This window comes from Prionailurus viverrinus, chromosome C1 (genome assembly GCF_022837055.1).
Source record: "Prionailurus viverrinus isolate Anna chromosome C1, UM_Priviv_1.0, whole genome shotgun sequence".
NCBI classification, from domain to species: Eukaryota; Metazoa; Chordata; class Mammalia; order Carnivora; family Felidae; genus Prionailurus; species Prionailurus viverrinus.
The window spans coordinates 202,028,632-202,051,022 of record NC_062568.1 but is presented as its reverse complement, the minus strand read 5'-3'; the positions used below and the strand labels follow the sequence as shown (position 1 = coordinate 202,051,022).

Here is a 22,391-nt window from a genome sequence, read left to right as displayed (position 1 = left end):
TTATCCTCTAGCAGGTGCCCCACAGATTAGTTTATAGCAAGTGCCCCCCCAGATTATCCTGTAGCAGGTGCCCCAGATTAGTTTATAGCAAGTGCCCCCCCAGATTAGCCTGTAGCAGATGCCCCCCCCATATTAGCCTGTAGCAGGTGCCCCCCCCAGATTAGCCTGTAGCAGATGCCCCCCCCCAGGTTATCCTCTAGCAGGTGCCCCACAGATTAGTTTATAGCAAGTGCCCCCCCAGATTATCCTGTAGCAGGTGCCCCAGATTAGTTTATAGCAAGTGCCCCCCCAGATTAGCCTGTAGCAGGTGCCCCCAGATTAGTTTATAGCAAGTGATCCCCCCAGATTAGCCTGTAGCAGGTGCCCCCCCCAGATTAGCCTGTAGCAGGTGCCCCCCAGATTAGCCTGTAGCAGATGCCCCCCCCCCAGATTAGCCTGTAGCAGGTGCCCTCCAAATTAGACTATAGCAGGCGCTCCCCCAGATTAGCCTATAGCAGGCACCACCCCCGTCAGATTAACCTATAGCAGACACCCCCTCAGATTCCAGGCTCGAAGTCCAGGGAGGGGTTGTGGTTCGAGGAGGGAGAGGACGGCTAGGGGCCAAGGCCCCCATTGAACCCTAGTGTTGTCACCCGTTCCCTTGCCTCTGTGACCTCAGGCAGATCCCCACTTCTCTGTGCCTTGGTTTCCTCATCTGTAAACACAATCATGCAGATGAAGCTTCAGGCTCCACAAATGCTGGTGTCTCCCTCCCTTCCTGGGGAAAGCCTTGGGCTCAGGGAGGAGGGCAGGGTGTGAATCAACCCTGAGGGTGAGGGGAAAGGGAGGACAGTGGGCTTTCTGGCCTGGAGGGAAATGACCCTGGGTTTCTGTGACATCAAAAAATCATATTTAAGCAGCAGTTTGCACGAGAGCCTGGGTTAGAGCCTCCCTTTGTCCTCCTGTGAAATGGGCGTCAGTCTCCCTGCTCCGGAAGGACGGACCTGCATGAGGAGGGTTCTCTGGCTGTTGTTTGATCTCTTGACTCCCAAGGGAGTTTGCAGACATATGAGGTCCTTTCCCCAAACCCTTTGCTGAAGATAAAATTTTAGTCCGGACAGTCTTGAGCGCGTGGTTAGAAGGCACAGCTACCCACTTTGTGGAGAGCAGTTTGCGTTCAACCGGGATGGAAACTGCTGTTCTTCTCCTCGACCTGGCAGCTGCCCTGTGGGTTCACGTCCATTTCCACAAGCCCCTACATATGGAGGCTGTGTTGTTCATAATGCCCAAACCCCGGGAACACCTCAGTGTCCAACGATAGAGATCCCATCAATTACGATCTATCCAAAAAAAAAAAAAAAAAATCCCCAAACTCTGTGGCCATTAAGCAGAGGGAGACTGATGTCTGTACCGTTCTGAAATGGTTGCCAAGCTTCTTAAGCTTTTTTATATTTATTTTTACTTATTAAAAACAAATTTTTTTAATGTTTATTTATTTTTGAGAGAGAGAGAGAGAGAGAGAGACAGAGCACGAGCAGGGGAGGGGCAGAGAGAGAGGGAGACACAGAATCCGAAGCAGGCTCCAGTCTCCGAGCTGTCCGCACAGAGCCCGACGCGGGGCTCGAACCCACGGACCGTGAGATCATGACCTGAGCTGAAGTCGGACACTTAACCGACTGAGCCACCCAGGTGCCCCCAAGCTTCTTAAGCTTTAAAAAAAGGCGGGTACAGCACAGTGGGTGCGGCGTGCTCCCTCCCGCGTGAAACAAGATGTGTATACAGGACAGGTATAAGCTGGCACACACATGGGACATTTAGAGGGACTCCTAAGGACTAGTGACAGCGGTCACTTTGGGGGGGGCGGGGTGGCTGGGGGAAGGGAGACTTACTTTTTGCTGTGCAGCCTTTATACTGCTTGGGTTTCGAGAGGCACTAGAGTGTGGTGGCTACTTAATGAGTGTGGACCGGGTTGGGGGTGGGGGGGTCTATGGCCTGGGTTCAAACCCGGCTCCGGCGCTTAGTACCTGTGTGATGCTGGGCAACTTACTTAACCACTCTGGGCTTTGTTTTCTCATAGTTTGGGTTAACAGATGTTAATATTTGTAAAGTGCTTAGAATAGCATCTGAGACGTAGCAGGCACCATGGGAATGTTTGCTGTTATCAATTAATTGCTATTTACATGTGTCCTATATTTATTTAGGAAGCCAGTTAATGAAAATAAAGGCTTTAGGACTGGAGAGGAAAAAAACAGGCACACAGCCAGTTTGTGGCAGGGGCTGATTGGGTTGGAGGGCTCGTGCTTTCCCTCCAGGACTGATTCTGGCCTCTACAGAAAGGTCTAGAAGGACAGCCCTTAGCTCGGAATCGGGGGAGTGCCAGTGGGGAGTGGGGAAAGCTCTCTCTCTCACCGCGGGACTTCTGGCAAGGTTGGCTGCAGGGCCCGGGAAGCCCAGCAGAGCCCCCACTTTGAGGTTGCGCTCCCGGCTCCAAGCATTTGGGATTCTACCCCTGTCTCTGGCCGTCTGCCTCTCTGCAGCCTTTTACTTCCCTTATGCCCATGTGCCAAGGCCAGTGGCCCCTCGCCAGCTGGCCAACCCTGTGGGGCAGGACGGGGAGAGACAAAGAAAGAGTGAACGGCCTTCAGTGGGGCTGCAGGCGGGGCTGGTGCGAGGGGCCGGCCTCCAGGGAGCTGTGGTCAGTGGGCAGCGGGAGGAGGAAGTGTCCAGTCACATCTATGACCGTGCAGGCATGATCCAGCTTCTGGAACACAGGGGCCTGAGTGTGATCCTGGCCTCTGGGGCTGGAGTTTGCCTGCAAGCCAGAAGGGATGAGAGGGGTTGTCTAGCCGGACCCACTGGGCTGCCCCGGGTCTCTGGTCTGGGGTGGCCAGGGTTTTCTGGGAAGATGGGGTTATGGCTCTGCAGCTGCTGGTGTTCTGGGTTAATGATTTATGGTGGGTGGGGGCTGGGCCCTTTCTGGGGCTGTCCTGTGCTCCCGGAGCCGCTGGGAAAGGAGCCGGAGAGCTGGCGGGCTGGAGCACCCGGCCGTGAGCCAGTGACCCCTTTCTGTTGATGAAACTTTGCCCTTAAACGCCAGCTAATTAGATTTCTGGCCTTTTTTTTTCCCCCACAGGCGAGCGGCTGGGACGGTGCTGGTTTGAGCTGGACCTTGTCTGATGGCTTCCTCCAACCCTCCTCCACAGGCTGCCATAGGTAAGGTACCCCAGGCTTCCCGCCCGACCCCGCTCTGAACGGGCCCTGGGGCTGGCCGAGGGCCACCGGCCCTGGGCGTGAAGCCTGCCCTGCTGGTGGTTGGCTGTGAGCTCTTGGGCAAGTGACTTCACCCCTGTGCCTCAGTTTCCTCACCTGCAACAGGGAAATCATAATTTCCTTGTCACACAGAGTAGGCTCCAGACGAGGCTTGAGTCTTTATCTAAGATGCCCCGGAGACTTTAAACTTTGAAGGCCACAACCCTTAGACGTGACCGCAGCCGTGTCGTGTGCTTGGGGGGGGGGGGGTGGAGGGGAGTGAGGCTTATGAGTTGAGGGCAGCGACCCCAGGTTGGAGGGGAAGGCATTGGGGCCGCCCGCCTCCATCTGCCAAGGTCCCGAGGTCAGGTCGTCTAGCAGCGGCAGGGTCACCAGAGGTATCGAAAAGAAGAAGAAGAAAAATCCATGCTTATGCTAACAAATTATTTGTTGTTAATCTGAGATTCAGTTCGATGTCCTGTGGTTTATCTGGCAAAGCCTGGCAGTGGGGCCTCGGACACCGTAGGCAGAATCCAGAATCCAGAATCCTGGAGGAGCTGGACACCCTTCTCCCACTGGGCCCAGATTCCTGTCCATTTATCCTCCTTTGGGGGACGCAGATAGCAGAGAGGTCCCGCCTGAGGGCTTTTTTCACCAGCCCAGCCCTGCCACTGACACCGTGGGCTTGGCTGAACGACTTGGTGACTCCGTGGCTGTTTCATCAGCCGGAAACATGGGGTTGGTAATGACACCCTCTCCTGTGCTGTTGCAAGGTTTAAATATATGTAAAGCCCGGGTGTGTGGTGATCAATCGCTCAATGAATAGAAGCTATTATCACCATGGGGTGTTGCGGGACAAGGCCAAGTGTGCCGGGCTCTGAACCCCGGGCCGAGACCAAGGAGAGGTCCCTTCCTCCCTGAGCCCTCGTGTTCTTCTCCGAAGGGTGGGGACCAGCACGGTGAACCCACCTTCACGGTGCAGGGTGGCTGCTCACGCGTCCTGCCTCCCCCGGCCTTGCCGGGGTTGGCTCTCCCGAGGACGGGAGTGCGTCCAGGAACATCAAAGGCATATGTGGCTGGTTCTGGTCCTGCCACCTGTCAGGACGGGTGGGAAGGGCTCAGTTCAGCTCTCATTATCCAGGGAGGGGCCTTCTGATTTTCCCTTCTGATAAGGAGCCACGTCTGGTTGCCTTGGGTCTCAGGAGCATGGGAACAGGGCTGTGGGGACCAGGGCATCTTCTGATGCCCCACTGTGGCTTTGATCCCAGGATGCCCCCTTCCCTGCCTCCTGTTGCCGTGGGCATTTTGCACCCTTTCTCCTGCCCAGCAACAATGAGGAACACAATGATTTTGCGATTAAACCCATTCGGTCCCATTCAGCAAACATTTGACAGGCATTTCCTTGTTCTGGCTGCATCTGAAACTGGGGCCAGTGCCACCTGGTGGAGACAGGCTCTTTGCCACTTGCGGATTCTCTGAGAACTTCCTGTTGTTTTACTAAATGAAACTCAAATCCCCCGAAACACCTCTGCAGTGTCCCGTCGCTGCCCTCCTCCTCGCTCACGTCTGCGCCCCCACTGGCTCACGGGCCGTTCGTTCCCCGCTCCGGCCGTGGCCGCAGCCTCTGGAGCACCAGCTCGATACGAGCCTGTCGGACCTTCACTCGTCCTGCAAGGCCCTGTGAAGGGGCAGCCCCGGCCAGGCTGAGCCCCCCTCTGCTGTCGCTGGGTACTGGCTCAGTCCCTTGTGTGCTATGGCCATCTCTTGCCATATTTGCCGCCCGCCTCACCTGCAGTGAGCTCCTTGACATGAGGGGTCCCGTCTTACTGGCCCAGGGGCTGCTGGGAACAGTCCTCGGGATGCAGGCATGACTGTATTGACGGATGTCCCTGCACACAGCGTGTGGGCCGGTGGCTCAGCGGGCCAGGCCTGTGATTGGGAAGGCCTGCCCATCTCCCCGAGGGCCTGGGGCTGAGCTCTGACTGAATAATAATAATAATAATAACAACGAAGATAATGGTAAGGATGCAATGACACAGGACAATGAGTGGGACCATTATTATCAGAATAGCTAATGTCAGTGAGCACGTACCTCACACCGGGTGCTTTATAAGCATCAGTTCATTCCGCCCTCCCGTCCTCACCCCGCCCCCTCTGCTCGCCTGTGAGGTACTCACTGTCACTGTCCTCCTTATGGGTCAGGAAGCCGCCGCCTGTGGGGATAAAATGACCTGATGCTCAGGCAGCATCTAGGAGAGCTGGGGTTGGAGCCCAGTGGTCTGGCTGTGGCACCCTAGTCACCCTGTGACACTGGTCATGCACACAGTATCCCTGCCGCCTCTCAGGCAGATTCGAGTGGGCAGGGGCCAAGGGCACCAAGAGGGAGAGAGAGAGAGAGAGAGAGAGAGAGAGACAGAGAGAGAGAGAGAGAGAGAGAGAGAGAGAGAGAGAGAGAGTAAGCCAGGGAGGGGCAGAGAGAGAGGGAGACACAGAATCTGAAACAGGCTCCAGGCTCTGAGCTGTCCGCCCAGAGCCCGACGCGGGGCTCGAACCCACGAACTGCGAGATCATGACCTGAGCCGAAGTCGGACGCTCAACCGACTGAGCCACCCAGGCGCCCTGTGGTGTTTTTAAACTTTTAATACCACGACCCATAGACATGGCAACAGGAGTGTGTGTGTGCACGTATGTGTGTGCGTGTGTGTTCAACAGATGCTTGTTGTGCACCTACTGTATGCTGGCACTGTACCAGATGCTGGGGATATATGTGACAGTGGACAAAACAGACCAGAATTCCTCATGAGCTCACGTACGTTCTAGTGAGGACCCAGTAAAATAAAAGCGTCAAACCTCGTTGCTGACGAGGGCCGTAGGGCAAAGTAAAGCAGGCGAGTCAAATGGGGAGTCCCAGGGTGTCTCTGTGGGCAGTTTCGCTCACGGCAGCCTCACCTGCAGGTGACCTGTAGTAAACACCTGAAGGAGGTGAGAGCAGGAGAAGATGCCTGGGGAAGAACATTCCGGACCCCAGGACTGAAAGTGCAAAGGTCCTGAGGCAGGAGCACATCTGGCACGTTCACGGTGTAGCAAGGAGACCAGTGTGGCTGTGTGGGGCAAGCGAGGGGAGAGCAGTAGAAGGTTCTAGACCACCTGTATGCGCGCGCGCGCGTGTGTGTGTGTATGTATACCCTGGAACAGAACTATCAAAAGCAATATCGAGAGTAATCCCAAGTGTGACTTTATAAACCTAAAATATTTAAAAATATCTCAAATAAGCATTTCAAAAATGAAACAAAAGGCTGCCCGGGGAATCCCCTAATTGATTTTGTGACTCACCAGTGGGTTGAGAGCCAGAACATGAAAGCTACTAACCTGGCTTCTGACTCAGCCCCGGGATTTCTCATGTCAGTTCATCATCTCAGGGCCCACCCAGCATCCAAGGGGGCAGCAGGGCTCAGTGGAGCATGTAGGATGGGAACTAACACAGAACGGGCATTTTCGGGCTCGCCACCAGGGTTTGGTTCCCTGACCTGGGGGAGTGGCTTGTGCCCCTGGCCACACACACATGGCCTGGAAGGGTCCATCCTGCTGACTTTGGCCCAAGGGGCCCCCTAAGCTCCCAGGAGGAGAGGTGGGCCCCCACCTCAGTGGTCTCCGGCTGGGGGTGGGGGAGGGAGGATGAACTGGAGTGCAGCTGACGAGGGGACTTCTTGGATTTGGTACATTTGCACCTGGAATGTTCTGCTCTGCAAACTCCCAGGTCGTGGGGGGAAGGATTGGAGTTTTCTAGTCCGACAGACTGCTGGAACTGGATATGCCCATCAGTCTGTCTGCTGTTCCATCCAGCTGTCTCTCTGCTCCATGCACCTCGCTGCCTTCTTACTCATCCCTCCCCGCCCCGAGCACCTGTTGGGGCCGAGTCCACAGACCAGGCGATCCTGTCTTCAAGGATCTCAGGCTGGGAGGGGCCGTACCTACAACAGGTGCCCTGGTGCTCCACCTACCCTGTCTGTTCTCAACCTGGGGTGATTTTGTTCCCCAGGGGACGTTGGGCAATGTCTGCAGACGTTTCTGGCTGTCACAGCCGGAGGGCAGTACTTGCTTCTAATTGGTGGAGGCCGGGGCTGCGGCCATACGTCCTCCTCCAGCGCCCCCACCACAAGGACCCCGCGACCCCAAAGTCAGTAGCAGTGAGGCTGACAGACCCGGACCTGCTTCTCAGTTCACGTTCTCGGCCTCATGGGGTGTTTTTATTCCCCAGTTTACAGAGGGAGGCGTCAGGGCTCCGAGAGGTGAGGTGGCTTGCTCGGAAGCACACAGCACGTCGGGGTCCCAGGCAGGACCGAAGGTCATGCTCTAAATCATACGGTGTGAGCTGCATACAGCGGGACTGCTTAGGGCGGCCGGAGGAGGGGTGGTCAGCTTTGCAGACTTTTAACACCAGGCCATGCTGCCCTTCGGTTTTGGAGCGGGTTTGCAAGAGGCCGGAGGGGAGGGCCAAGTGAAAGCCTGAGGCGCTGTCCAGCCCCAGGTTCTAAGGAGGGAGCCCTCGGAGGAAGACTGAGAACCTCAGCTCGGTGATGTAGGTGGAGAGGTGAGCGCCTGGTCAGCTCTTTGGGAGAGACGATCCGTTCCTTTTCTTGTTTAACAGAAGTTTCTGGGTTTCTACCCCAGGCCAGGCCAGGACCTGTCCCCTTCAAGGGGACCATAAAAGGGGCTCTCAGGGATCTGAGGTCCGTCTGGGAATACAAACGAGCACAAGTCACATCACTGCAGGTCATACAGGAATGGAGAAAACAGGGCTGAGTCGAGGGCGGGGTGTGGTGGGGGCAGGGCTTGGCTTCGGTGGAGCTTTGATGGATGGCAGGGGGCATGGCTCCAAACACTTGCAGGCGGCCGGCCGTGTTTTATGCCGCTGCGGTGTGCAGGCCAAGCGCGTGTGTGCTCACTCACACGTATGAAAAGCACATGGGTACACACGTGGAGATACGTACGAAGGTGCGTACCCAGCCGCACGCGAGCAGATGCATTTAAAAGGCCCCCTTGCTTACAAAATGGGGAAATAGGGAACAAGGGCACAAAGACGTGCGTCCGAGTGTGGATGTGCTCGCGTTCTCCGTGAAGGCTTTCTCCCTCCCCTCTGTCCGCTGCCCACCTGCTTCGAGCCCTCACCGAACCACAGGTCACTTCTGGAGCACAGGAGGGCCGGCTGGCCCCGGGCAGGGATTTACTCTAGTCTCTGGGAACTGCCCTCACTCAGACCCCAGCTGCTCACCCGCTGCAGATACCCCCCTTGCCCAAACCCCAGGCCCTGTGGCCGCTGACTCCTCCTCCCTTCCAGGAGATCAGCTGGTTCCTGGAGGCCCTGGCCCCTCCCCTGAGGCGGAGGACGACCCTGGAGAGGCTTTCGAGTTTGACGACAGTGATGATGACGAGGACACCAGCACTGGCCTGGCCGTCCCGGGCATTGCTCCCGAGAAGGACATCGATGCCCCACTGATCCACTGGGACTCCGCCCCCATCGCTGGTAAGGTGTTTTGGGGGAGCCTTGGGGCCTCCCATTTCCAGTCCACTCGGGCTACAGAGAGCCAGTGGAAGATCCAGGCTCCCAGTGATGCCTCCCAGGCCCCACCACGGTCCCCAGAAGCAGGAAGGGAAAAACCATTGAGAAGAAGTTGCATTCCACCGCTTCCCTTGGGGACTGGACATTCCAGGCATTCCTGCAGCATCTGGTGCACTTTGACACATCATAATGAAAGTGGTTTTGGCCCCGGGGTTGTGCTTTGGACACCGCGGGGGCCCAGGGCTGTGTCTCCCGAGCCCCTCTTCCTCAGCAGCTGCTCCCAGGGAATCACACCAACCAGAGAAGGAGGCTCCCAGAAGTCCCGGAGGGTGGCTCTAGGGGTGGGAGTGCCCTGATAAGCCTGATGTTAAATGGCAGCTTCTGGGCTCTCGTATTGTGTCATCTGGGAGAGACTGGGGACCGGACTAGCAGGAACCTCCTGCAGGCTTGGGGACAAGAGGCTCCTTGAGGAGCTGGGGGTGGGGGGGGTGGGGGGGGGCGGGCAGGCCCAGTGCAGGTAGGGCGGCTGGTTCTGGTCGGAGTTGGGATGTGGGCCATGGGGGTGGGAGTGGGGGTGGTGCAGGTAGGACAGGTTGGGGAGCTTAATGACAGCCGGTGCAGTGGCTGGGGGAGGGGAGGCAGGAGCCCAGCAGGCACCCGGGAAAGGGGGCGGGGATGGGCCCAGTCGGTAGAGACCAGCCTCGGGCCTGACGGGCTCTCCTCTGCTCTCTTCCCCCAGACCCAGACCCAGACCCAGACCCAGACCCAGACCCAGACCCAGACCCAGACCCAGAAGCCTCACCACCCCAGACACAGTAAGTGAGCCTTGTTCCTTTCCTTTGGCGGTTGGAGGAAGAGACACCAGGCAGGAGGTGTGAGAGAGGGTGGCGCTGTGCCCAGGAGGGCTTGGATGGGTCTTTGGCTAAGGAGGGACGCATTCAAGATCCGTCAGCCATCCCCTCTGTGGCCTCCCCAGCCAACTCTGGGGCGGGCTTCACATTTGGGGCTTGGGAGTCTTACAAGCAGCGGGTTCTCAGGGTTTGGCTCACTGCTGCTTGCTGCCTGGCTTCGGGGACCTTAGAGAACACTCCTCTAAAGGAATTCTGAGTGGTGGATTGAGGGCCTGGGGCCGGGGCTTTAGATCCTGGCCACCCTGGTTGGGGGCAGGGGTATTTGAGTCTCCTTTTGTCTTCCTGGTGCGGGGAGCCAGGGGGACTGAGGCTCAGGCAGGTGTCTCCAGGCTGGCTGTCTCAGAGATGCATTTTGCCGCCTTGGGCCCCCAGGAGCCAAGGCAGCCCTGGATTCAAGTGCAAATGTCCCTGCATTTGCCATCTGGAGTGGGTGGGCCCTGGGAGGGTTTCTGCTGGGCCAGAGGTATGGGCCGGCCTCTCCTCCCTGGTGGGGGATCTGAACTGAATCAGCAGCCCTGCACCCACGCGCGGGGAGCTCTGCTCTCCCAGGGGTTAGAGCCCTCCAGGGTGGGCCAGGAAGGAAGCTGGCCAGAAAGGCAGTCTAGTCGGGGATGCAGACACAGGAGAGCGGCCCAGAGAAGGATGCACAGGGAACTGGGGACACCGATGGGAGGGGGCCCAGGAGGAGAGCTCAGGGAGAGGGGAGGGGAGGGGAAGAGAGTTTACTGGAGGAAGCTACTGGCCCAGGCAGGGGGGGTGGGAAGGGGAGCCGGCCATGAGCTAGTGCAACACTACCCTCAAGGTCTGGTGCTCTTGCTTCCCTCAGACCACCCTCCAGGAGAACCCCGTTGCCCACTCGGGACTGTCCCTGCCCGCCTTCTCTCTGTGGGTCCTGGAGGCCGGATTGGATGTCTGGCCAGTGCTGGCGCCGTGCCGAGGCGGGGACCCAGTGGCCTGAGAGCTGCTGCCATTAATTACCATGTTGTTTCCATCAGCCCCACTGGGCAGGTAGCTCAGAGAGTGTTTCAGGCACAGGGGCCCAGCCTCGGCCTTGACCCGCCGCCCGCCCCTCTGCAGCACCCTTACCTGTCCTGGGACTCGCCCTGGAGCAGCCCTAGCCCCCTTGAACACCATCTCCTGGTGGCGCCAGGGCGTGAGCTCTCGAAGGTTCAAATCCCCACTCAGCTCTTCTCCAAATGGGTGGTTTGGGGCGCCCGTGAACCTCTCTGAGCCCCACTTTCCCCATCTGTAAGGCGGAAGTAATAGCCATCTAGGAGCATCGTGGAATAGGAGAGGCTGGTGGAAGGACGCACTAAATATGCACCTTGTGTTTGCTTCTACTCCGCCTCCTGTCTGGGTGTTCCCAGTGATGGGGCCCGAGGGACGGAGACTGTGCGCTCAGTGCCTCAGCCTCTTGGGCTGGGCCTGGGTTGCCCGGTGAGTCTTGCCAACACTTGGCTTGAATAAATGTCACTTTTGAGTTCCCTGACTGGGCAAAGCCCTCTGCAGAGCCTCGGTCCTGGCCGGAGTCCTCAGGGGCCTCTCTTCCTGCCCTTAGTTTCCCGGATGGAGAGATTGGGGGGCAGGACTTGTCCAAGGTCATGCGGTGAGACTCCGGCAGCCTCGGACTCCTCGTCCAGTGCTCTCTGCCTGCTCCCAGTGGCACCCCTCCCTTCCGGGTCTCTGTTTACTTCACTTCCAGCTCCCTGCCTGGGGGGTGATTTTCTACTTTGGAGTCCTCTGGGAGAAGAATCCGTTCAGATCAAAGTTTTGCTGTCCTTTTTTTTTGTTTTTAGACTTTCCTAACGGTAGTCTCTCAGCAGAGGCTGCTTTGAAAGAGCAGATGGCCGAACGGAGGACATTTTCACCCTTTCACTGGTGAAAGGGACCTCCACGGCCCCTGCCTGCGGGTCTGGAAATGGTCCCTCTGCCTACCTGGCCTCGGGAGGCTCCTGACAACGGGAGGCTCCTGACAACAGAGTTGGGGTCACCGCCCAGGTCCTGAAGTTGCTGCAGCCTCAGAGCCACCGCACTCCCATCCGGGCCCTCGTCCCCAGCGGGGGAGGGAAGCGGGCCAGTCCTCGTCCCCGCCGGCCAGCTGCCAGGCAGGAGCGAGGTGGGTAAAGTGAGGGCTGGCGTCCGGGGCCCGAATCACCCCGCAGCCTGGGCCCTGAGCCACGCGGAGCTGGCCTCGAGTCCTGCTCTGCGCTTAGCTGTGCGTCATTGTGCAACTGGCTTCCTGTCCCGAGCCTCACTTCCCAGGGGTAATACGGGGATCATAAATCTACTCTCTTGCAGGACTTGCACGAGGCGCATGTAACCTTGAATCCCGTGCTCAGTCGGGCTGGCATGCGCCGGCCGCCCCGGATGTGTTTGCTGTTGTTATTCTGGGTCCTGGTTGAGATTTGGTTGTCGAGGGAGCCGGCTGGGCTCCGTACCCTGGGAGTCAGACCGACCTGGGTTTGACTGGGCTCTCAGCAACCAGCTACCCCAGCTCTCCCAGTCTGCGCGGGGAGGGGAATCGTACTTGCGGGGTGGGCGGTGGCGAGGCTGGCTGAGGCTGACTGGCAGTCCGGGTACCCTGGCGGGAGCACTGGGTCCGTGTCTGACTTTGAGGCCTGTGGACTTCCTGGTCCCTTCACCGGCTTGGCCAGGGGGGGCAGCCAGGCGTCTACGGGGTAAACAGAGCTGCTGGTGTTTCTGGGTGCACGGTGCCGAGGCCCCTGGGGTGATTTGAGGGTCAGGCCACCCTGCCCAACAGTCCCAAGGAGTGAGAACAACCGGGGTCTCGTCCGTCCTTGCTGCTGGTCAAGAGCCACCTTCGAAGTGCTCGGCGTTGGTGACGCTTCTGCTCGTGGCACGAGACATATCTATTGCTGGAAAACAACCACAATAACAGCGGCAAAGTTAATGGCAGTGATAATGATCGTGTTTACTGTGTGCCAGGCACACTGAGCTAAGTGCCCACTCCCGCTGATGCCTCCCATCTGCAGGAAGTAGACCCTGTCCTTACCTATGGCACAGGTGGGGAAACTGAGGCTCAGGGAAGTTAGGCGGCCAGGGTCACACGGAGATGGTACGTGTTCATTCAGCCCGGAGACTAGGACCTTGGGCCTCTCCAACCAGAGGCTGGGCATTGGCCCCAGGCTGTCCTCCAGGGATGCGCTGGGGACTCCAGGTGCAGACCCAGAACCTCAGGCTTCGGGTCACGGTGGGGGTTGTGGCCAGTTCCATGTGGATGAGCCGATTGTGCGTGTGTGAGGTGTGAGGGGTGAGGATTTTGCCTGCTAGGGGATTTAACTTTGCCTCTGAGTTCTTAGAGAGCAGTTTGCGAGTGGTCGGCTCTTGGGGGGCCAAGCAGGGTGGCCTCGGCACTGCCTGTACGTGATTCTGGCTGAGGTCCCTTCCTGTAAAGGGGAGCAGAGTACCAGCGGCCCCCTCCCCTCTGGCAGAAGGGTGTGGAGGCATGTCTTCCCGCCTGCACGTTGGCTCCCTTGGGCGCTGGTGGTTTGGGCGGGGGAGGGACGCATTGCATTTGCTGTCGGGTCCTCTTGGCTTAGCACACTGCCCGGCCTAGGGGAGTCCTGAAGGCATCGTGTGGAGTGAATGGTGGGCGCGGGCGGACAGAAGGACCAGTGGGGTCTGAAAGGCAACCTTCCGTGTCTCCATGAAGACGAGAATGGGAATTTGGAGCCCAGGCTTCGACTCTGGCACTGACGGAGGCCGGTGGGAGACAGGCTCTCCGTGGCTGGGTGGCTGGTCCCACTGATGCTGGTGGTGGTGGTGGTGAGCTAACACCGCGAGCTAACATCATCTTGCAAGTGATCTCTCCCAGCACCGCAGCCGAGGGAGATGGGATGATTGATCTTGCCCACTTTTTAGATGAGGAGCGGAGGCTAGAGTTGAAGCGGCTTAGCTGTCCGTTGTTGGAGCCTGTGGGATTGGCCTTTCCTGGTGGACTTTGAGGCCCATGCACTCAAGCACCCCGAGCTCTCGCCGGGGGAGTCCGGCTGACGAAGCAGCCCGGAGCACCAGTGCCTGCTAGAAACAAGGGTGTGTGGGTCGCTGGCTTCCTGTGTTTTCCCTGGACTCAGGCCCGGGCCTCTTACCTCTGAGGGCACCGGCCCCCTCTGGGGTTGTTTGCTTTTCCTGCCCGGTTTTGCTGCCATCCCAACAGGGCCCCCTGCAGCCTTAGTATTTCCTGCTGGGTCAGGCTTTTGGCTCCTGTCCGGGCTGCAGGGATGCTTACTGGCTCCCTGGACGCACCTGTCCTGCCCCTTCCTGGGTATCCAGACGAGATGGACTGGTCAGAGGCTCTCACCTGGGCCTGGACGCCAGGGAAGCAGTTGGGCAGCTGGATTCCCGGAGGTGCCAGGGAGCCCCGTCCTCCCTGGACACCTCCGGTGCTGGGAGGATCCGGCCGGGCACAGGGAAGCGGCATTTGAACAGAATGGATGGAACCAGGGCACTGGAGGGCCTGGCGGCGGCCTGTGGCTTCTGAAGCTCATGGATGTGGGGAGTACGGGGGTCTTGGGAGGGACGGCTGGACAAAGCTGGAGTGCCCCCAGCCCCGGAGGAGTTTCTCCCTGGCGGAAGTCAGTCACCGGCTTATCACTCAAGGCTTTATAGACTGGCTGCAGCCCTAGTCTGGGGTTGTTTATGCTCCCGGGCTTGCCCTCAAACTCACTGTTTCTACAAATCTGGGGCATTCTCAGCCTCCCGCGTCCTCTTCCGAGGGCTCTGTGTGAAATCTGAGCCCTGGCAGAGGTCACTGCCCCTCAGAGGAAGATGTCCTCGTGACAGGGTTATGGGGACCAGGCCCCTTTTCCATTAGAGACCTCTCTCTGGCTCCTTGCCAGTCCCGAAGTGGAAAAGCTGTATTGTTTTTGTTTTTGTTTCTCCTCCTCCCCACCTCTGGTTACGAGGGGTTTCCACATCCGGAGCCATAGCCTTTGGATCCCGGCACAAAAGTACCCAGCATAAGAGCCACACGGTCTCTCCTGAAGAAAGGTCCCCATGTACCCGCATTCATTGCACTGAGTACCCCTTTCGGGAATCTGGTGAAGCCCATCCCTGGATCCCTGCAGCCACAGGACGCTGTCTTCTTCCTCTCTCATCCCTGGTGCCTGGCGTAGAGAAGGTGCAACCCCAATAGTTTCCGCGTGCACGGACTTTATGTGGTCCGTTCCACGCATCTCCTAGCTGTGGCGGGCAGAATAATGCCCCCCCCACCCCCCACGAAGAGTGCCATGTCCTAATCCCCAGCACCCGTGAGCATGTTACTGTCTATGACAGAGGGACTTGGCAGGTGTAAGTTAAGGATCTGAGAGGGGGCAGATCCTCCTGGATTATCCAGGTGGGCCCTGTGGAGCCACAAGGGTCCTTTTGAGACGGGCAGGAGGGACCCCAGTCAGAGACTGAAAGATGCCATGTTGGGGGCGCCCGGGTGGCTCAGTCGGTTAAGTGTCCAACTTCGGCTCAGGTCATGATCTCGTGGCTCATGAGTTCAAGCCCCGCGTCGGGCCCTGTGCTGACGGCTCGGAGCCTGGAGCCTACTTCGGATTCTGTGTCTCCCTGTCTCTCTGCCCGTCCCCTGCTCATGCTCTGTCTTCCTCTCTCAAAAATAAATAAACATTAAAAAATTTTTTTAAAGAAAATATGCCACGCTGTTGGCGTGGAACATGGAGGAGGGGCCTCGGGCCAAGGGATACAGACTGTGCTTCCAGAGGCCTGGAAAAGCCGAGGGAACGGATCCCCCCCCCCCCCCCCCCCCCCCCGGGGCCTCCAGGAGGGCACAGTCCTGCTAACACCTTGCTTTTTATCTTTAGTGAGGCTCATGTTAGAGGTTTGACCTACAACTGTAAGATAATGCGTCTGTTGTTTTAAGTTGACCAGGTTTGTGATCATTTGTCCCGCAGCAATAAGGAGACTAACACACCTGGAAAAAGGGAATCATTATGGATCCCACTTCCTGGCCCCGGGGTGGTGCTGGCCCCTGAGCTCCAAGCCGGAGGGCAGGGCTCTGTTTGCTTCCCCCCCTCCCCCCTGCAGCCCTCCCCGCCTGCGCAGGACAGTGCTGGGGTGCAGGTCGCCGGTATTCTGCTGGCTGGCTGGCTGGCTGGGCGCCCCCTGCCCCTCACCCCCATGCCTCCAGCTCGCACGTCTTTGTGGCATGCCTGTGATGTGCCCGGCGCTGCAGTGACCCAGGCCGACAGTCCCTGCCCTCGGGGGGGAGGGGGCGCTGACATTCTGTGCCAGGCTGTATTATTTTCACATGCCAGGCTCTGTTTTAAGAGTTTTACCTGCCTTATCTCATTAATCCTCATGACCCCCTCGGAGGCGGGCACTGTTATAATCCCCATCTTACGGATGTGGAACCAGATGCCGAGGGGACATGGCGTCAGCCTAATGTCAGCCCAGAGCTGAGATGAGGCAGAGCCGGGGCTGAGGCCAGTCAGCTTCCAGAACCGGGGTTTAACCTGCCGAGGTCTCCCACCCGGATCCGGTTTGGATCCTGCCCGCCCTACGCATGAGCTCCGTGACCCGGGACCCGTGGGTTGCCTTATCTGCTTAAGCCTCCGCTTCCTGTCTGTAAAGTGGGAAGATAGACTGGCTGCTGGAGCCGTGTGTGTGTGTGTGTGTGTGTGTGTGTGTGTGTGTGTGTGTGTGGTGGGGGCGGGGATGAAATGAGATGCAGGGATCGGATGCTCAGCCAGGCCAGCAAGCCGGCTCTTTGTCACTGTCCCCACAGGGTGATGGTCTGTCTGGGGCTGACCCCAGGGCATGAGGGACCCGTGCTGGCCAGCGGGCTGCTTAACATTTCCAGAGATGCGTCTCCTTCCTCTTTGGCTTTCTTATAATAGGCATACATGTTTACTGTAGAAAAATTAGAAAGTACAGAAAATGACAGACTAAAGCGAGCTTTAATTCCACCACCGTGTGTTTCTGTCCAGCTTCTTTGCTACGCAGATATGCAAGTATTCATAATATTTTTTTTTTTATAGAACTGTGGTTTTATTGCACATGCTGTTTCATGGCTCATTCTTTGTCCTAATTGCATATTGTGAGCGTTTTCCTGTGAGAGCCTGTATTCTTGTTCAGCACCCCACATGGCTCTTGATAAGTTATTGCTGGGGGGTACAGTGCCTGCCGTGATCTGACCCCCGAGCCCAGGGCCCTCCAGATGTCAGAGGGGTGCGTGCGGCACGGAACGTAAGGGGGGGGCCGTGTCAGCATCCGTGGCTGTGGAGGGTGTCCCCGGGGGCCTTGGCACTCTGTCCCCAGCGAGAGCTGTGCTATGGGTAGCAAGTCAGGGGTTCTCTTTCCCCCCAGACTTCCCCCTGGCGTCTTCTCACCTCTCAGGGGGTGGCAGAGGACAGACAGACTGGCTCCCCGATCCCTTCTGTAGGAGAGGGACGGCCCGGCTGTGGCTGCAAAGAGGCACGTGCCTGCAGGTTGGAGGCATTGCTCTGGGACGCACAGCCCAGGACCCTGTAACTGGAGGAGGGACGGAGGGGAACGTGGGGAAGGGAGGTGGCACACTGGCAGGATTTATCAAGCGCCAGCCCCCCTGCTAAGTGTTTTAAGTGCTCGCTTTGTGAACCCTGCCGGGGAGGTATCCTGGCCCCATCTCGCAGATAGGTTGTCTCGTTAATCCTTGCTACAGGAGGCAGAAACCGTTATTCGGCCCATTCCACAGTAGCTGTGGGACATGGCGACTGTCCTGGCCGCCCAGGACACGCCGAGAAGCCCGTGAGCCCGGTTCCCGACCCTGGCTGCCCAGGGGAAGCAGCGGGCAGTTTAGAAACGCCGATGCCTGGCCTCCTCCGGACCACCAGCTCAGGACTGCTGGGCCGGGGCCCTGGCCGGTACCTGCTGGGGGCTTCCCGGGCAACTGTGAGGGCCACTGCTGTGAGTCATCTGACCAGATGATCTTTAAGGCCCTTCGAGCTTTAATGTGTTATATAAACTGGAAAGTGGCCAGCGCTGAAGAGAAATCTGGTAGCAGGGTTAATCTGGGCTTAATGTTTTTGTCATTCTTTTGTGTCTCTTGGATGTAGGGATGGAGGCGTGATGCCCTGAGTAGGACCGTCCCGGGCAAGCCCTCTTGTCAAGGCCCGATAAGGCAGTCGGTATTCCGGTCCTTTCTATTCCCCAAGGGGGGATTCTTTCCTCCTTTGCGTTTTTCACACTTTGCCCTGGAAAAGGCCCTGGAATGCCGCGTGTGTGCACGTGGGGTATATGTGTGTGTGCACAGGGCGCAAACCCAGCCTGCGGGAATCCTCGGGCTGTTAGGGTTTGGGTGGTGTTCCACACCGCGTAGCCCCTGGGGAAGGGACCCTGTGGAATCAGCTGTGCCTGGAGATTCACTGAGAAGCGGGGGGCTAGACCAGCAGCTGCAGGGGTGAGGCCACTGCCATCGTCTGGAGTGGAGCTTTGATCGAAAACAGGCCGGGGAGGGCACCCGTCAGCATCGATCGTGCCCCCTGTGTGCTGGGGCTGACGGAACGGGGCGGCCAGGACAGAGCAGGTCCCTGCTGTCCCGGGGCACTCACTTCCCTCTCCTCTCTGGCTTTTCCCTGGAGAGCGAGGAGATGGGCACAGAGGCTGCTTGGAGCTGCGTGGTGGCCTAAGTCCGGTGGAGAGTGCACACCGGCGTTGGGGGACCAAGGAGGCGTCCTTTCTTCTGTCTCCTGCCCCCTCGTTTCCATCGAGCTCCTTGTTCTCCGCTCCTGTCCGCGAACCGGGCTCCTTCCCCCTGCATCCTGGTGGCAGTGGGCTCACCTCGTGAGACTGGAGTCCTGTTAGCGGCCGGCCTGTTTCTCAGGTGCAAGCTGAGAGGCGTCGAAAGTGCCGGAAGCTCAGATAAGCGTGAGATAGTTGGCCTCTCGTTGACTTTTATGGCTCTTTGGTTATCTTGAAGCGTTGGGGAGGCCCCCAAGGGAGGGTTTGCTCCCACGGAGAATTGTGGCCGGGCAGAAGCTGGGAGAGGCTGTCCTCTGGGTGACTGCAGAGCGGGTACCCTCAGCCTCATTTCCTGCCACGTCCTCCGCTTCCCTTGCCCGGGAGGTACTTTCTCCTGCGAGGCTTCGCAGGCAGATTGCAGCTCAGCCTTGCTGACCAGGTGGCTTGGGGGGAGGTTCATCCTGAACCTCAGTTTCCTCATCTATAAAACGGTCGTGATGAGACATACACTTGTGCTCAAGGGGTCTCAAGCGTTCAACACAGCATGGGGTACAGCATAGGCACCAGCCAAGTGCAGGGCAGGGGGTGGGTGATTATCTCCAGCCCAGCCTAGGAAGACCTGTACACCCAAAGGCACTGGCCTTTTCCCTCCCTTGGGGCTCCCAGTCGCTCTGCTTGCCTGAGCCGGGGCGGCAGCAGGGGTGGGCACGAAGGTGATTTCTCTCTGCTGGAAGATCCCCACTCCCAAGCCCAGGGGCACAGACTAGCTTCTCCGATAGTGGAGGTGGCTTAGACCTGCACTGTCCTGTACAGTGGCCATTAGCCACGTGTGGCTGTTTAGAATGAAATGACGTAGAATGAAATAAAATGAAAACTTAAGTTCGCCGTGTTTCGGTGATGCTTAGCCCGGAGGCTCGTATTTCAGCCACTCCCGGCTTTTAGTATGTCATGTATTATTTCCAGAGCCCTCCTAAAGCTGCCTGACCTCACCCAAAAATACCCACTGCCTTTTGATGTCACCTTCAGAGTTCACCCAGGGCCTCCTCGGGTGTTCTCTGGCTGAATCGCAATGCAGCCTTGGGGCTAGCTGTTAGGATTTCTCTTGGACAGAGACTGGAACTTGCATAGGCCCAGTGCTCTTTCTCTCCTTCCTTTAAACATTTTTTTTAATGTTTTTATTTATTTTTGAGACAGAGAGAGACAGAGCATGAGCAGGGGAGGAGCAGAGAGAGAGAGGGAGACACAGAATCCGAAGCGGGCTCCGGGCTCCGAGCTGTCAGCACGGAGCCTGACGCAGGGCTCGAACCCGTGGACCGTGAGATCGTGACCTGAGCCGAAGTCGGACGCTCCACCGACTGAGCCACCCAGGCACCCCGCTCTCCTTCCTTTTAAAAAGTCTGCACACTCAAGCCAGGCTCAGTGGCGTTATGACACAGCAAATATGTGATGTAGTTGAATATCTAAATGCCGCTTGTCTACTTCCAAGTGGTCTGGTTGAAAGAAGATAAAACTTCGTAGGCAGACGGGCTTGTAGATCCCAGCTCCAGCGGATGCACTGAGCGACTTTGGGCGAGTGAAATGGAGTCTTTGCGAGTCTGCGTCTCCATGTGCAGAATGAGGATCACAGAGCCTGCCTCGCCTGCGTTCTTGCGAAGTGAAATCGGAAAATACAAAGCAAACCGGGAAGCGTGCAACAGGTGCTTTGTAATGGTCACCGCCTGCCGTGGTCAACGTATCGAAGCAGAGAGAGTCTGTGGTTGGGCCACTTTTGAGCCAAATCGCCAAGCTGGCGTGGACGGGGGCTGGAACGGGTTTGGTGCCGTCCAAGCACCTGCAAGATGTCTCTGGGTTGAGGAGGTGGGGGGCGCAGGGAAGGGAAGGTGTCAGGGAAGGGAAGGTGGCTCCCGTCAGCCCAGCACCCCGTCCTGGTCTAGCCCAGCCCTGTCCCTCGCTGGCCCGTGGAAAGTGCTACCCTGGACTGAAGTATGCCATCTTCCTCACCCCAGGGTGACACTGCTGACTTCTGGCCGTAAAACGTGAGCCAAGATTTGCTTCTCCAGGGCTGCCCGTCACCTAGACCTGCACTGTCCTGTACGCGGCCACCAGCCACGGGTGGCTGTTTAAAATTAAATTACTTGCCGTGGAACAGAACTAAAAGTGAAGTCCTTTAGTCCCCTTAGCTCCAGTAATGAAGTTCCACTCATCACATTCCAAGCACCCGGCAGCGTGGCTCGCCGGACGGCACGGACAGAACATTAACAGCATCACAGCCGTCCATGCTCTTGTACCTGAGCCGCAGGTGTAGGAGCCCACGCGGGGCCAGGCAAGCTGGCTCCACATCTGGCTCTGCCACTCGAGCAGTGTGACTGTGGCCAGGTTCCCCCGTGGGCCCAGTGCCCACAGGTGGATGCAGGATTCACCTCTTGGCTGCTCCTGGGAGGTGCTCCCTCCCCCTCTTCCTTCTCGTCCCCCCCACCCCTTCTGCTGCCTCCTCCCTCCCCTCCTCCTGCACTCTCCTGATGTGTGCCCCCCCTCCTCCTCCCAGGGCTCTTGTGCGGGGACATTCCAGTCAATTCTTGGCAACCGTGGCTACTGTCTTGGACCGTTTCAGGTCCCTCTGGATCGGCAGGTGTGGCCTTTAGTTTTTTGAGGCTGGACTTAAAAAATAAATAAATAAAAAAAACCCCAACATTCTTCCTGGAATAGTTTTAGATTTGTAGAAAAGTTGCAAGGGTAGCATACAGAGTTGGGTATACCCAACAGCCCGTTTTCCCTGTGGTTAACATCTTACACGACCACGGAACGTTTTCTTTTCTTTTCTTTTCTTTTCTTTTCTTTTCTTTTCTTTTCTTTTCCCTTCCCTTCCCTTCCCTTCCCTTCCCTTCCCTTCCCTTCCCTTCCCTTTTCTTAACATTTGTTTATTTTTGAGAGAGAGACACACACACAGGGTGTGAGTGGGGGAGGGTCAGAAAAAAGAGGGAGACACAGAATCCGAAGCAGGCTCCAGGCTCGGAGCTGTCAGCACAGAGCCCGACGCGGGGTTCGAACTGATGAACCCTGAGATCATGACCTGAGCCGAAGTCAGACGCTTAACCGACTGAGCCACCCAGCCTCCCCGACCACGGAACATTTCTTGAAAGTGAGAAGGCAGTGCGGGCACACGACCATTCACTGAACTCCAGGCTTTATCTGAGTCTCGCCAGGTTTTCTTCTCACACCCTTTTCTGTTCCGGGATGCCGTCCAGGCTCCCACGTTGTGCACATACTTGTTGTATGTTTAGCCCGGTCTGTGACAGTTTCGTAGTCTTTCTTCCCTTGCTTTTCACGATCTTGGGAGTGTTGGGGAGTCATGGCCAGGGGTTTGTAGAATGCCTGGGTTTGTCTGGCGCTCTTCCTGCGATCAGACTGGGGCTACGGGCGTGGGGTTACAGTGCTGCAGAGGACAGACGGCTTCTCGTCGCATCCCGCCGGGGTACACGGCGTCACGCGTCATGTCGCGGGAGATGTTCACTCAGCCTCTTGGTTGAGCTGGCATTCGCTGCCTGGCTAGTTGTCCCTCTGAGTCTGTGCAGCCGGGAAGCTGGCCTCCGGGTCCGGCCCATCCTCACGTCGTGGGGGATGAAGTTCTGCGTCCCGTGCCTGGTTTTGTGAAGCTTTCCAAGACCTCGTTTCCCACAGAGGCAGGGGTCCCCCGACCCCAGCCCCCATCCTGCCCAGAGGAGAATGGGCGATGGCCAGCCCACTGAGTCTGCCCCGGAAGAGAGACGGGTGCCCTTGCATCCAGGCACCTGACCCTCAGCACTGGGGTCTTAGGGTGCTTTCCAAAGATGGGGGAACTGAGAGGGGGAGGGGCTTGTTCAAGGCCAGCCCAGCGGCGGCCTCCCCCGCTCTCCTGACTGACGGCTTTGGGGGCCAGGGGCTCCTGGGCTTCAGCCCCCCGCCCCCACACCTCATGCACCCTGCCGTCCTGGTGAGGGGCTACCAGAGGCTTCGAGAAGCCCGTCCCT

The 22,391-nt window shown here is 58.0% G+C and overlaps 1 protein-coding gene across 8 annotated transcripts in view; it reads left to right on the top strand.

The window, feature by feature from the left end:
* The window catches only part of ARHGEF10L (Rho guanine nucleotide exchange factor 10 like), a 158,506-nt gene that overhangs the window by 48,549 nt on the left and 87,566 nt on the right, over positions 1–22,391 (top strand). For 5 of the 8 annotated variants that reach the window (XM_047869946.1, XM_047869942.1, XM_047869950.1 and 2 more), the window contains exons 2-4: positions 3,113–3,192; positions 8,567–8,752; positions 9,528–9,603. In XM_047869946.1, coding sequence (XP_047725902.1) covers positions 3,156–3,192; positions 8,567–8,752; positions 9,528–9,603 — 299 coding nt within the window. In that variant the 5' untranslated portion in view covers positions 3,113–3,155. The remainder of the gene's footprint in view (positions 1–3,112; positions 3,193–8,566; positions 8,753–9,527; positions 9,604–22,391) is intronic. The other 3 variants (XM_047869947.1, XM_047869945.1, XM_047869944.1) reach the window with 3 other exon arrangements.